The sequence below is a fragment of the Giraffa tippelskirchi genome, chromosome 5, assembly GCF_054371585.1.
Source record: "Giraffa tippelskirchi isolate mGirTip1 chromosome 5, T2T-mGirTip1v1.2.pri, whole genome shotgun sequence".
In the NCBI taxonomy this organism is placed as follows: Eukaryota; Metazoa; Chordata; class Mammalia; order Artiodactyla; family Giraffidae; genus Giraffa; species Giraffa tippelskirchi.
In genome coordinates this window covers 169,002,975-169,018,472 of record NC_137279.1, presented here as the reverse complement: position 1 = coordinate 169,018,472, position 15,498 = coordinate 169,002,975, and the positions used below count along the sequence as shown (strand labels likewise).

At 39.3% G+C, this 15,498-nt stretch overlaps 1 protein-coding gene across 46 annotated transcripts in view; it reads left to right on the top strand.

Annotated features, from left to right (window-relative positions):
• Positions 1-15,498, top strand: part of OSBPL9 (oxysterol binding protein like 9) — a 157,522-nt gene that overhangs the window by 138,312 nt on the left and 3,712 nt on the right. For 44 of the 46 annotated variants that reach the window (XM_081485449.1, XM_081485468.1, XM_081485464.1 and 41 more), the window contains 8 exons: positions 4,860-4,972; positions 5,103-5,221; positions 9,910-9,995; positions 12,135-12,306; positions 13,467-13,551; positions 14,292-14,402; positions 14,645-14,708; positions 14,828-14,968. In XM_081485449.1, the coding sequence (XP_081341575.1) occupies positions 4,860-4,972; positions 5,103-5,221; positions 9,910-9,995; positions 12,135-12,306; positions 13,467-13,551; positions 14,292-14,402; positions 14,645-14,708; positions 14,828-14,968 (891 nt within the window). Of the gene's footprint in view, positions 1-4,859; positions 4,973-5,102; positions 5,222-9,909; positions 9,996-12,134; positions 12,307-13,466; positions 13,552-14,291; positions 14,403-14,644; positions 14,713-14,827; positions 14,969-15,498 lie in introns of all 46 variants that reach the window. The other 2 variants (XR_014052245.1, XR_014052244.1) reach the window with 1 other exon arrangement.

Sequence of the window (15,498 nt, the reverse complement as noted above, 5' to 3'; positions counted from 1 at the left end):
ATGATGTGTTCAGGACTTTGGACCCCATGGTCTGTAGCCTGCCAGGCTCCTCTGTCCATGGAATTTTCCAGGCAAGAATACTGGAGCAGGTTGCCATGTCCTCCTCCAGGGGCTCTTTCAGACCCCAGAATCTAACCCATGTCTCTTGTGTCTCCTACATTGGCAGGTGGATTCTTTATCACTAGCGCTACCGCATATAGAAGTGAAACAAGAGCCAGTCCTTGCCCTCAGGAACTTACGGTCTTTTGTGGGGAAAACAGACATTTATAATTCAGTGTGAAATATGCTTTGTATGAATAAGCCCAGGAAGAAATTGGGAGCATTTTGAAGTCCTGAGAAGTCAAGAAAGGATTCACAGAGGATGGAGGGAATGTGATCCTAAGATGAGATGTGGATGAGAGAAGGGTCATGGGAGTGAGAAGAGGAGGGGGGAATGGAAAATGTTCTCCTCATGGAGATGGAACTCTAATAAGAAAGGCCTAGGGGCAGCAGGGGCTTGGTTTCTTTGAGAAGCTATAAGCTAGTGAGCATGGCTGAGTGTGGTTATAACGTAAGTTGTGGAGAGTGGTTAAGAAGATACAGGATACAGGAGAGGTTGACAAGGGCCAGGTCATGAAGGAGTCCTTTTAGCCTTTTATGAATTTTGAACATTTTCTCGCAAGTGATGGCAGCTGCTGGTCAGGTCTACCTTTTAGAAAAATAGATAAGAAAAATATGCCTAAATTGTACAGAATTGAGTGCAGTGGGAATGCATTATGTGTAGGAAGACCAGCCAAAACTGGGTAGGAAATTGAGAAATGTTGATAACCTGAGCTAAGATCATAGCATAGGAATGGAAGGAAGCATGTGGACTCCAGAGATACAAGGTAGGCAGATTTTGGCAGATAGTGATGGTAGATTTTCTTTTATTAGGAGATATTTGACCTATTTTACACTGTCAGATCAAAGCTAGGTATGTTCCATTGTACAGAAAAGTCCTTTCTTTACACATGAAGTCACTTACATAATAGTTAAAGAAAGTGAAAGTCACTCAGTTGTGTCCGACTCTTTGCGACCTCATGGACTATACAATCCGTGGAATTCTCCAGGCCAGAATACTGGAGTGGGTAACCCTTCCCTTCTCCAGGGGATCTTCCCAACCCAGGGATCGAACCCTAGTTTCCCGTGTTGCAGGCGGATTCTTTACCAGCTGAGCCACAAGGGAAGCCCAAGAATACTGGAGTGGGTAGCCTTCCCTTCACCAGCGGATCTTCCTGACCCAGGAATCGAACTGGGGTCTCCTGCAATGCAGGCGGATTCTTTACCGATTGAGCTATCAGAGAAGCCCACTTACATGATAGCCAGTCAGCAAAGTCCTTTTTATCCCTGCTGATATATAGGTTGCTGTGATTAGACTTTGGATTCTGGAATCTTAGAAATAATAGGTTCTAAATCTGTTTTGCTTTAAAGGTGTGTGATCTTGGTCAAGTTATTTAACCTGTGTAATCCTCAGTTTCCTTGTTGGTAAAATGAGGATATCATCCTCATTTTAGTAGTTTAGTAGTTTCAACTTCAAGGAGTCACTGTGAACATGTAGATGACAATAATGTCAACTGCTTACAGTAATGTCTGGCACGTATAATAAGTATGCAGCAAGCGATAGCTGTTACAGAAAGCAATTTAACATTTATTTGCTTTAATGTTCCTATATTTTTTGTAGATGTAACTGGCTTACTTTTTGTTGGGTATTTTTTCCAACTCTCGTGCATCTGAAAGAGTCATTGCTATCGTTGCAGTTTGGGGTTTGCTTTGAAATACAGTACAGATTTGGAAATGATTGTATGTGAATTTGCAAGCTGAGTACCATCAGCCAAACTTAGACCTTGAACCTTGGTTTCTTTTAATAAGAAATCTTGTGTAGCACTTCAGTTCTCTTAAGTTTGCACATGAACTGAGAAATACGGTATCATACGTAATTATACCATAACTGTTCAGAATCTCAAAATTTTTAAGGAAAATGACTATATTAATTCAGAAAGTTTTGTTACATAGTAGATTAAATTCAACATTTGAATGTGAGAAACGTAAAATATATGCCATTAGGTGAATACATACTGTTACAAACGTGATAGGAAGAGAGATTTGAGCCCACAATTCAAGAAGACTAGTTCAGCAGAAAGAGTTTGGTTTAGCATGTTGGTTTCTTAATGTTTGTATGTGGGGCAGTAAACTATTACAAGACCATTATTAACAGTTTGCCAATAGAAATTTCACCTTAATTTTGAAAAATAATTTTAAAATATGTTAAAACAGGCATTTGGGAGAAAATTCCAAAGCAAAGATTATTATTGATTTTTGAAGTGTTAAATCATTGTTTCCTTAAACAGAATTAAAGACAGTTTCCTTCACGGGACGTTAGCTATTACTTGAAACAAAGTACAAATTGAGTATCAGAATGAATCATCTATCCTCTAGAAACCTAACTATATTTATTAAAAGCTTGATGATGATACAGTTAGCCTCCTTACTACATCACTGATAGTCAATCTCTGGTCCCAGTTTTAGGGGTACTCCTTAAATTTTAAATGCTTGCTTACCTGTTGTACCTGTAATAGGCATGTCTACAAAGTTACCTGTAGGCTCATAGGCATTTCTTTTTCCTCCTTAGAAACTTCCTTCTCTGTGCTCTCCCAGTACCCAACCCATAACAAACATATGGTCTATGAACCTCGTCTTTGAAGGGATCCAGATTTAAATGCTGTACCCAACTAACCCACTCAGGCTTCCTTTTCTCTTTCAATTTCATGCTTCCTTATATGCCTTAATCTAGATTCCAAAACTAGTAGGGACAATAGATGTTTTATTTGGCCAGCGCAGTGTTTGTTGACCTTTTTTTTTAATGGGAGTTTAAATCCCTTCAAATTGACTGTGCTGGCTCCAGGTCTCCATTGTTGTATGGAATGGGGAGTGCTCAGTCGTGTCTGACTCTTTGAGACCCCCTGGACTGTACCCCGCCAGGCTCCTCTGTCAAATTTCCAGGCAAGAATACTGGAGTGGGTTGTCATTTCCTCCTCTAGGGGATCTTCCCAACCCAGGGATTGAACTTGGTCTCCTGCATTGTAGGTGGTCTCCTGCATTGCAGGCAGATTCTTTTACTACTGAGCCACCTGGGAAGCCCACCTGACCCTATTCACATATTTAGGCTTCCCTGGTTGGTCCGTGGTAAAGAATCTACCTGCAGTTCAGGAGACCACCTTCAATGTATGAGACACTGGTTTGATCCCTAGGTCAGAAAGATACCCTCGAGAAGGAAATGACAGCCCACTCCAGTATTCTTACCTGGGAAATCCCATGGACAGAGGATCCTGGCAGGCTACAGTCTGTGGGGTCAGAAGAGTCAGACACAACTTGGCAACCACCATCTCACATTGATGCTCTCTGCCTGGTGTCTGTAAGTGTTGAGCTGTGCGCCCCCTGCTGGTCATCAGTCGCTACCACTAGTTTTCCAGCTCTTGAGTCAAGTTTCTATCTGCAGTTTTTTTCCCTGAAGGAAGAGAATTTGAAAGCTTAAGTCCTTCCCACCATTCAGTTTCTAAAGACCTGTCGTAATGATAACTTCTCTGTGAACTAATGTTCTAATATAGGCAGAGCACAGTAGATTTTTAGGGTAATGAAACTATCTTCTGCAATACTACAATGATGGACACTTAGCAACATCCATTTGTCAAAATCCATAGAATGTACAAGACCAAGCGTGAATCCTACTGTAAAGTACAGACTTTCAGTGATAATGCCATGTCACGTAGGTTCATCAGCTGCTACAAATGTACTACCACTGCAGTGCAGGATGTTGATAGTGGGGAAGTTGTGCACATGGGAATTCTGTACTTTCTGCTCAGTTTTGCTCTGAACCTAAAATTGCTCCTTAAAAATATCATGCTTATCATTAAATAAGAAATCAAAAAGTAATCAGGGCAAACTATGTTTAAATTAGAATATATTATGTGTTTTGCTGGAGAAGGAAATGATATCCTACTTCAGTACTCTTGCCTAGGAAATCCCACAGACAGAGTGGCCTGGTGGGCTATAGTCTGTGGGGTCACAAAAGAGTCAAACACAACGTAGTGACTGAAGAACAGTGGTGTTTTGCATCTATAAATTTGCAATAAAAGACTTTAATGTGTGTACCATTTTATAAATAATACCTGCAGTATAAGAAATTTGGTTTCTATTTTTATCCTTAATAAGTAAACTTTGATCATTCTTTTATTAATGCACAAATACTAGCCCTGGGTAAGTTATGATCAGAGCTATAATAATATAATAGAGGGAGCTTTCTTTAGACCCTGTTAATCAGCTCATAATACCACTTAACCGTAAATTTACTTGTAAAAGTTTATGTGCTTTTTTATTTTTTTAATATCAAATATGGTTTTTTATTGACTAGGAAAGATGTTATTACCCATGTAGGCTTTTTCAAAGGATCTCAAAAATACAGACATCTTTCTGAGACTAATTAATAGATTTATCATTTTTGAGATTCTGGAAATTGTTGCCAAGAATTACGACATACTTACATTTATGCAAAGAAACAAATTTGGAAAGTGAATTCAAGTTTTAAACTTACATGAAGAGGCAAAATCTTACTAGTTTTTCATGGCCTTTCAACATGTGAGCATACACCATGCAAAAAACATGAAGCTGATGGGGAGAGAATCAAGCATACATATATATGTATATAACCAGCTAACTTTAAAGGTCTAGTGTGTTTCTGTCAGTTATCTGCACAAACTGGTTTTAAGTAGCTTTATAGGTTAACGTCTTACTGTGATTTTAAAATGCTTCCTTAAAAAGCTTAAGAAGGTGATTAATTCTTTTAGTTCCTCTGGATCTGCCTCAGTCTTGACACACAGCAGCTCGGGAAATAGTCTAAAGCGCCCAGATACCACGGAATCACTTAATTCTTCCATGTCCAATGGAACAAGCGATGCTGGTAAGCAGCCTTTGAGAGTTTTAACTTTTTTTCCTTAAAAATATTTGTTTAAAAAAATTATTTATAATACTGGTACCAGCACAGATTGGCCCAGTGTAACACTAGTCTAAGAAGATTTGTTTTATTTTAGACCTTTTTGATTCACATGATGATAGAGATGACGAAGGGGAAGCAGGGTCAGTGGAAGAGCACAAGAGTGTTATCATGCATCTGTTGTCACAGGTTAGACTTGGAATGGATCTTACGAAGGTAAGAATCAAATTTGGTTTTGCTGTTAATCTTAATGTATATATGTAGATTCTCAGTGATTGTATGGTGAGTGTATCTGCACGCATAGTATAATGACGTAATTTCTGTTTATACTTTTGTCTTTTTATATAGGTACCTGAATAAACTGAGAATTTTATAAGTTGATGACATAAGTAAAACTAGGGTAATTTCATAGGGATAGTATGTATAGATTATGATTTGGATTTTATTGGGAGAAAGCGTGGAGTAGTATTGGGCTTGGTTAGTAGTTTGGACAAAACCCAAAGCAGTGTAGTATGCATAGAATCAAAATGAGCAGAGTTCTGATCTCGGGGTTAGAGGATCTGTGCTTCTATCCTACTTCTCCTGTTACCAAACTCTGTGACCTTGAGCAAATTCCTTCCAGTATGACCTTTGGGTTTTGCATATGCAAAATGGATATTGGAACAGGTAATGAGTGGGAAATTGTAGGCTATACATTGAGCCATATAATTAATATGGTTCTGGATTTGAATTTGAATTTGAACTTGGCATTCTAAACAGAATGCCTGATTGATACAGGAGACTGGTGTATAGGTGCCTGTGTATATCCCTGCCACTCTGCTAAAAGCCTTCTCCTTTCACCTAATTCTCACCATTGCACTGCAAAGTTGGTGGTGGTTGTTAACTCCATTTTATAGATGAGGAAATTAAAGCTCATAGAGGTTAAGTAATTTGCCTAAGTCCTTCTATTAAGTGGCAGAACTGAGATTCTAATCTGGTCGTAGATTTCAAAATCTATAAACTAAACCATAATACTTTCTAGTAAAAATTTTTACCCCAAATCTAAGAACAGAAGCACAAGGATAGCATTAATTTGTGCAACAAACATACTTGCTGGGGAAGTTCTAGGTAAGAGAATATTTGCAGGAGCTTGCCTCCAGAATTTTTTCATGGATCATTAGATGGCATAATTGCTGGAGCAGAATTGTCACTTCAAATTTGAGAAATACAGCTTCATTTTAGATATTGATGTTTATGTTTCTTTTCTACATCTTCTACCTTGGTTGGGTTTGGTCTCCAGTAATGGAAGAGCCACCTAATAGTATCTTGAACAATACTAGGTTTACTATCTCAGGAAATAAGAAGTCCAGAAATAGAGTCGTTCCAGGATTGATGAATTCATAGTGGGTTAACAATGTGAGAAACGATCTAGGTCCCTTCATCTCTCTGCTCTGCCATCCTTTGTATGCTGACATTCACACTCAGACCTGTCTTCCTATCATTGCAAAATGACTGCCACACTTCCAGTTAATCACATCCTTATGCAGGTATGTCAAGAGGCAGGAAAAATAATTCTCTTCATGAATTTTATTGTTGGTATAGGGAGAACATCCTTTTGCACAGTGGCCCATTAGACTTCCATTTGAATCCCATTGGCCCGAGCTCAGCCAGTGTACATTCATAAGCTAGTCACTGGCAAAGGAGGTTAATAGATTGGTTTAGATTAATCTACATTCACCCCTTGGGGTGTGGGAGGGCCCTGGGACTCATGGCAACCTATAGCCTATACTTGAACTGAATCAAAGTTCTTTCGGTAGGGATATGCATAGGCAACCAGCAGGATGTGCCTCAGTCAAGTGTGTAATTCTTGCCTCACATAGTTTCCTCTGCCATATGCTCCATGTTTGGGTTTTGTAGCCACTAAAAGTTTGTTAATTTTTGCTAACTTATTAGATATTTTAGAAATCTTTATTGGCATACACAGTTGTGGTTGTCAGCAGATTCTGAAATATTGATTCCCTTGTGCATTTCAAAGTATTATTACAATAATGCCTTAAATTTGTATCTTATTTTCCTATTTATAATAATATCTTCTCACCTCAGATATTTTCTAAAAAGAGTTATTTTCTAAATACATCATAGTGTTTGGAAACATTACTATAAAGTCACATCCTATTTACCTCACTTGGTCTTCAAAACAGTCCTAAGACTTAAGCAAGGCATGTAATTATCCTCCTTTTACAGAAACTTTCAGATGTTGAATAAATTTTCTAGGGCCTCACACCAAAATAAGTATTTGAACCCAGGTTAAAGACAGCCTAGTCCAGCTCACTTACATCAGTGTTTCAGCAACTTGACATAATGGCATGTATCCAGATAGTGCTAAAAACAATGAAGAAGATCTGTTCAATGAGAATTCTTAAGAAAAATTTTAAGTAGGGAGAGAAAAAAAATTTTTTTTTATTACAAATCAAATCAAACTTACGGTCTTTGGCCATGTCTTCTTTTTCAAATTGCATGTTCTGTTCTTTTGTTCATTTTTCTGCTGGCAGTAGTTATCTTTTTCTTGTTGATTTGCAAGAGCTGTTTATATATTGATCTATTTAGCCCTGCCTTGTTCTTTTGCAGTCTGACTTAGTAACGTATAATCTTTGTGTTCTCCAAGAGTGGTAGAAAATTACACCAAGCTTACTCACCAATTTAAGCATATTTATACTATGAATATAGGTGTTCTGCTGCTGCTGCTAAGTCGCTTCAGTTGCGTCTCACTCTGCGACCCCATAGACGGCAGCCCACCAGGCTCCCCTATCCCTGGGATTCTCCAGGCAAGAACACTGGAGTGGGTTGCCATTTCCTTCTCCAATGCGTGAAAGTGAAGTCGCTCAGTCGTGTCGGACTCTTCACCACTCCATGGACTGCAGCCTACCAGGCTCCTCCGTCCATGGGATTTTCCAGGCAAGAGTACTGGAGTGGGGTACCATTGCCTTCTCTGATAGGTGTTCTGAGGAATATTTAAACTCAGGAGTCTAATAATAAACATTCTAAATGTTAGAGCCATAGGGGTTCTTTCTAGGCTCTTGTGTTCTATCATTCCTCTTTATATACAGCAGCAATACTGGTCCACTGGTCAGTCCCTGTCACACTCATTTTCTGCCACCTTCCCTCCCCTTGTCCCCCACCACCATCTCCACGTCTCCATGTTTTCCCTCTATCATAGCCTACTCTCTTAAGGCTTTTCTCTGGTGCCACCTCAATATGTTGTTTCTCAGCTTTGCCTTCATTCTGGTTTCCCAAACAGAGCATGATCTTTTGCCTCTCCTGAATTTCCAGAGTACATTGAACATCTCCCGGATGCTCCTCTGTTCATGGAATTCTCCAGGCAAGAATACTGGAGTGGATAGCCATTCCCTTCTCCAGGGAATCTTCCCAGGGGTCAAACCCCTCCCACACTGCAGGCAGATTCTTTACCATCTGAGCTACCAGGGAAGCCCAATATTTATCACATTCTACCTAAAAGTTAAATGCTGGTATTATTCTCTCATTTAACCTTTGCTGCTTCCATAGCATTTACCACAGGATCTTGAATATTGCAGTAATTACTACATTTAAAGGAATCTTTGGTTACTGTGATGCTCAACTGCCATAATGAATAATGTCTAATCTGATACAGACTTCCAAAACTTCCTCTATTTGTAATGAAATTTTCCTTTTTTTAATTGATTAATCCTAATCTTTCTTATTCTTTTTCCCCATATTTCAATTTCTTCTCTTTTTTTGAGTTTTTACTTTATATTTACTTTTGGCTGCACTGGATCTTTGTTGCTGTGCATGGACTCTTCTCTAGTTGCATCGAGTGGGGCCTACTCTTCAGTTGCGGTGCACGGGATTCTCATTGCAGCAGCTTCTCTTGTTGAGGAACACAAGCCCTTGGGCACGCTGGCTTCAATAGTTGTGGAGCACAGCTTAGTTGCCCCGCAGCATTGTGGAACCTTACCTTCTTGGTCCAGGGATGGAACCCCTTGTCTTCTGCATCAGCAAATGGATTCTTAACCACTTGACCACCAGGGAAGTCCTCCAACTTCTTTACTTTCTCCTCTGCCACTTTCCCAGGCCCTCAGCATTTTTCTTCATGGGCCCAGCCTCCTGAAGAAAGAGTTGGTGGAATCCCATCTTTATTCTCTTCATTTTGTTTATTCCTTCAGTTACTTAACTAAAAATTTCTTAGTTTGTAATAGTAGCTGAAATGCAAGTATAAATAAGTATGGTTCTTGCATTCTAGGAGCTCATTGTTTACCTGAGGACACAGATCCATAAGTACACAGATCCAATAGATGAATCTCCTTAGGCACTTAACGATGAGAGAGAAGCAACAGTAGAGAGGAATGTGTGTAGACCTCACCACCACCCCCCCCCCGACCCCCAAAGTCAAACAGAGCCAGTTTTGGATTCCACTTAACAGCAGATCAGTGAGAAAATTTCTCACCCATTTGAGCTTCATTTTTCTCCACTGTAAAATAAGGATGATAATTTCTTCTTAACGAGATTGTTATATGGTTTAATAAGATTGTGTGTGTGATGCTCCAGAACGTAAAAGATATCAAAGGGTTGCTACTGCATAGTTGTTACTGCTAAAACTTTGATTATTGACTCGGGGAGCCAAAGAGAGGTTGCTCAGAGAAAGTGACATTTGAACATTCACAATCTCTGTCTTTCATCTCTTGGGCAGGTTAATGGGCATTTCTGAATCAGAACAGTTTGAGAAGTAGGTATAAAAAGCATGCCTGGGCAGTACTTGGTGGATGTTACCGTGATTGGAATCAGTTTTTTTTGTTTTCATTTGCGTGTTCTTTTTAAATGCAGCTCAGCCGTCTTATATATCTGTAGAGGAATTTGATTCTCAAGGGTCAAATATGTATGTTTTTCAGGTAGTTCTTCCAACATTTATTCTTGAAAGAAGATCTCTTTTAGAAATGTATGCAGACTTTTTTGCTCATCCGGACCTGTTTGTGAGGTATTTGACTTGATACAGTAGCTTCCACTTTTTTAAAGATGTTACTCATTAGCTTTCTGCCTTTGCAGGATGGATTCCTTTGCCTTTCAAATTTTTCTGAGGAAAAAGGCATTGAATATTTTGTTTGTATTAGATGCCTCTTTGCTTAGGTTATCTGGTGCTGATATTGTTAGGCAACCAAGTTGAACACCTTAAGAAATCTTGAGCACCTATTAATAAGGTAGCCAGTATTTACGGAGCTTTTTTTGATCTAGGAATTGGTAATCATTGTCAAATTATTGACCCTACATCCTGAGGAAGTTCAGTTATTTACAAACCTTTCTAAAGCACTTGTTTTTTGTCAACACTTTATTATGAGCTGGAAAAGGAAAAAATTGCAGTGTCTGCACTTGAGTTTATAGTCCAGTGTCCAGATTACAGACTGATTCATAAATTTTAAATACGAAGATTGCAGTATTAGATATATGTATAAAGGACAGAAGCAATCTAAAGGTGGGATTGATTTATGAGGAGGTGAGTGAGTTCACATTGCTTTTCACTGGTATCAGGAGCATTTTCTTTGTAACAGGATGTTCTAATCCGTCTTCTCTGATTGCATTCCTTGGCCTTGGACTGTGATTTACTAAAGCCAGATACAAATCACTGAAGTTTCACAGTGGGTGGGCACGTTGGATGACACTGATACATAACTTCTTAATCAGGATTTTAAGAGACTCATTTAATCAGTTCCCAAAGAGCAGAAATTAAATATGGCTTTGTTTAAATTCATACAAAGTTGAACAAATAAAATGTAACCATTTATTGATAAACATACATGGAGAGTACCAGTTGTTCATTTTATATAGATTTGAGGTTTAAGGATAATTTTTATGTATGAGAATTTAGGTCCCTAGAAGGAACCATTTAAAAAATAACACCAATAGATACGATTAAGTGTAATTCTAAAAATTCTAACTCTCCCAAAAAGGAGGAAAGGAAATATAATAGAACAAAGAATAAAGGGGCCAAATAGAAAACAAATGCCATGATGATAGAGTTAAACCCAGCTATATTCATAGTACATTAAATGTGACTATCATATACACTCCATTTAAGAGGACAGTGATTTTAAGACTGGATTTAAAAAAAAAGCAAGATTCATCTGTACTCTGTTTGCAAGAGAGAGACTTTAAATATGTAAAGACATTGATTGGTTAAGAGTAAAAGGATGGACAAAGACATACCATGCAAAACACTAAGCATAACAAAGCTGGTGTTGCTGTATTAGTATCAGACAAAAAATACTTTCTAAGGTAAGAAATATTACCAGAGACAAGTAGGGGATATTTCATATGATGAGTCAATTTATCAAGAATAAATAATCCTAAATAATGTAAAATAGCTTCAAACTATATGAAGCAAAAATTGACTGAAGGAAGAAATAGACAAATACACGATCATGGTTGGAATTTCCTCCCTCAGGAATTGATTGAACAGCAGGCACCTCTCCCCACCCCTCTGAGAATCAGTGGGACTATGGAAGATCTAGTTAACCTTTCTAAAACATTACCAAACACTATAACATAGTCTTTCTAAGTGCACATGGAACATTCATCAAGATGTACCATATACTAGAAAGACTTAATAAATTTAAAATAATTGGAACCATATGGAATATATCCACTGATCATTGAAGAATTAAATTAGAAATCAGTAACACAGATATATCCAGAAAATCTCCAACTATTTTGCAATTAAACAGTGCACTAACAAATATGAAGTTATGGAAAAAGCAAAACTAATAGTACTGGAAACCAGAAACAGTGTTTGCCTCAGGGTTAAGGGGTAGGGATTACCTGGAAAGGAGTATGGGGAAACCTGGGGGTAATGGAAGTGTTCTGTATCTTGATTGTATGTGATCAAGATATAGAACATTTCCATTACCCCCAAGATTAATTAAGTGGATATATGCATTTTTCAGATTCATGAAACCAAACAGTTAAGACTGGTGTGTTTGATTATGTATATTATACTTCACTTTTAAAAAGGAGCTGAGGTAGTTACTGGTCCTAGGTCCTCTCAGCCTGGCTTAGGGGGTGGACCATGCTGAGGGGTGCTGTCAAAAAACAGGATATTAAATTTTGTCTTTCTCCCTTGCAGTATTAGTGACCAGAAGGATGCCAGAGACCGAATGGTTCAGGTTGTGAAATGGTATCTCTCAGCCTTTCACGCAGGAAGGAAAGGATCGGTTGCCAAAAAGCCATACAACCCCATTTTGGGCGAAATCTTTCAGTGTCATTGGACATTACCAAGTGATACTGAAGAGAATGCGGTGAGTTCTCCACTGATGTTTTTAATTATCTTAGTACTTAATGTACTGATTCAAGATATCATTTTATTTGGGGGCAGATGATAGTGGTAAAGGCACTGATTAAAAGATGTTTGCCACCCATAGAAGAACAGTGTTGTTGGATCAGCATATTTTGAAGATAGTGAGCAAGGGAAAAGAGTGGTGTGAGATGAGGATAGAAATTGAGAAACAAGATCATGCAAGTCCTCATGGACCATAAGGATAATTTTATGGCTTATCAAGAACTCATTTTTGTAATGAAAAGGTCATTATGATTAGTTTGTGGCAAATGAATTAGAAAGGGGCAAAAATAGAAGCAAGGAAACCATTGAGGAGTCTTTGGCATTATTCCAGGAGAATAGTTGATTCAAGTTATATTTTGGAGCCAGAGCTGTTAGATTGGGGGAGGTAAGTTAGAGATGAATCCTTGCATGTGGGCTGGTGCTGTTTACTACAAAGGGAAAGATTGGATTTGGGGGAGGGAAAAGTCTAGAACTCCAATTTGAAATATATGGGGAGTCTCTTAGACATGTATGTGGACTGTCAAATAGGGAGTTAGAATTTTAAGAGTCTGGAGTTAAAGGGATGAAAAAATAAGCCCATAGCCCACAGTGGTTGGCACATAATCTCTCAGTAAATGTAACTCTCCATATTTTTCCCTTTCCAAATGATGCATTACATGTAGTCCTGCTTTCCCAGGTGGCCTCTGGAGAAGGAAATGGTACCCTACTCCAGTATTCTTCCCTGGGAAATCCCATGGACAGAGAAGCCTGGCAGGCTACAATCCATGGGGCCGCAAAAGGTCACACACGACTGAGCAACTGAGCACACACACACTAAAGACACAAGCAGTGTGTGTCTGTTCTTAACCATATTACAGACCTTGATAAGTGCCTGTTCTGTGCCAGGCTTGGCTCTAAGTTTGGCACATGATCCTTGCCTTCATGCATGTCTTAGAGAGACTTATACAAAGTAGTCATTCCAATAGTGTAATTAAGTGCTGCAAGAAAAATATATATGAGATGTTTTGTGAAGAGGAGAGAGTATTTAATCACCTTATGAGGCAGAGGCTGCAGTTATTAGATTCTCTGCATGTTGTTCATTTCCACATCAAAAGAAAATGATGTTCTGTTTGCTTGCAGGAGCTAGTTTCAGAAGGACCAGTTCCCTGGGTTTCCAAGAATAGTGTAACATTTGTGGCTGAGCAGGTTTCTCATCATCCACCCAGTAAGTGACAGAGCTCCTCAGCTATATCCACTTTCAAACTGTTGTCTAAAGAGGGTCATAGAAAGCTCCATAACTGAGGTCTCTGCACTGTCCTTGTGTTTAATGGCTACCGGTGTCTTCCCAGTCCGGTGAAGATTGGTTCCTCATATCTGTTCCTGGTATGAGTTTCAAAGACACACTATTAACGTCACTGATTAATTAATATAAAAAGAAGGGGTTTGAGAAGCCAACTTTTAATGCTTCTAAAGTCATCTTTGACATCTTTGACAGCTGTGCTGTAGCAATGTCAGCAACTCTGAAGACAGTTCATATAAAAGAGATCTAGTTTCAGTATGGTATGTTCCTGGCACAGTGGAAAGAATGCATGTCTTCCCGTGTTACTTGCTGGATGCCATGTTAAGACTGATTATACTGCATGGGTCCAGGTTTGGGCTGGGGCAGCAACATGCTTGCTGTTCAGAACAGACAGACTCTTTGTTTTTAAGCCCTGGGATTGGCCTCATGGTTCAGGAAGTTCCTCCCCATGTGGTCCTGAACAGTGGCTTGCATTGGGGGAAACAGGGTGTAAAGGGCAGGTGGATAATTCCTGACTACATTCAAGGCTGTTCTTTGAAAGGTAAAGGATTTTCCCCAGGCGGCCAGTTTTTCCCCTGGGTTAAGGGAGTTGGGGGTGGGGGACATGTATGTTTATAAATAAAATGAAGCTATATAGTGCACTAACTGAAACAATTTCTCTTCAGTTTCAGCCTTTTATGCTGAGTGTTTTAATAAGAAGATACAATTCAATGCTCATATCTGGACCAAATCAAAATTCCTTGGGATGTCAATTGGGGTGCACAACATAGGGCAGGGTAAGGCTGTGGGCTTTGGGTGGACTACAGTGTTAATGGGAGAACTTTATGTCATTCTTATATGTGCCGGACATCTGTCTGGTAAGAGGAAGTGACCCCAGAGTCAGGCTAGGTATCATTGTGTGCGGGGAAGCAAGTGTGTTGGGGATGAGAGCCGGCTTGAGATGCAAGAGTGATTATCCCTAAACTGAATGGAGATTCCATCAGCTGCTTATCTGAGTTTCCATCCCTTCTCTCCACAGGCTGTGTCTCGTGTCTAGAGCATGATGAACATTACATTCTCACATTCCCCAATGGTTACGGCAGGCAAGTAGAGCTGGTCCATTACTCTGATGAGCAAGCAGTAGACCCTGCTGTTATTTAAGTTGTGCCCCTTCTTTCTTTCCTCTGAACTGTCAGCCTTACTGAAACTTTTGATTTTGCAGGTCTATCCTCACAGTGCCCTGGGTGGAACTAGGCGGAGAATGCAATATTAATTGTTCCAAAACTGGCTATAGTGCAAATATCGTCTTCCACACTAAACCTTTCTATGGGGGCAAGAAGCACAGAATTACTGCTGAGATTTTGTAGGTATTTTGTTTTTCTGCTTTGATGCTCTTTCTGCATCTCTGAGTTTACCTTTTGTCTTGAACTATAACTTCCATCAAGAATTGACCATTTTAATGGTCCTGTCTTTGTAAACTTATTTTACATGCTCTGTTTCATGTCTCTTCTTAAAATCCCATCTCAGAAGGAGACCTAAGAACAACCTGAGGTCACTGGTGGGATTTCCTTCCTAGGAACCTGACTTGGAAATACAAGTCTTCCTGAATCTCCTAGCTAACTCAGATTATATATGCCTAACTCATTATTGCTGGATTGGACCATGAGCTTGTCCATACAGTAGACCCTGTGACACCCACTGTAGTGTCTCAAAGCCCTTACAGTCCTTGTTTTTTTGTGTGCCTTTGCTGGGGAAAAACAGTAACCATTGTATCTTTGTTTGGTTCTGTTTGATGCTCCAGGATTAGATGAAGACGGCTATACTGTCCAAGTCAGCAGTCAGTTGGGTTCAGAGCCTGCCTAGACAAGGAGACCCTGCAGGGATTTCTCTGTC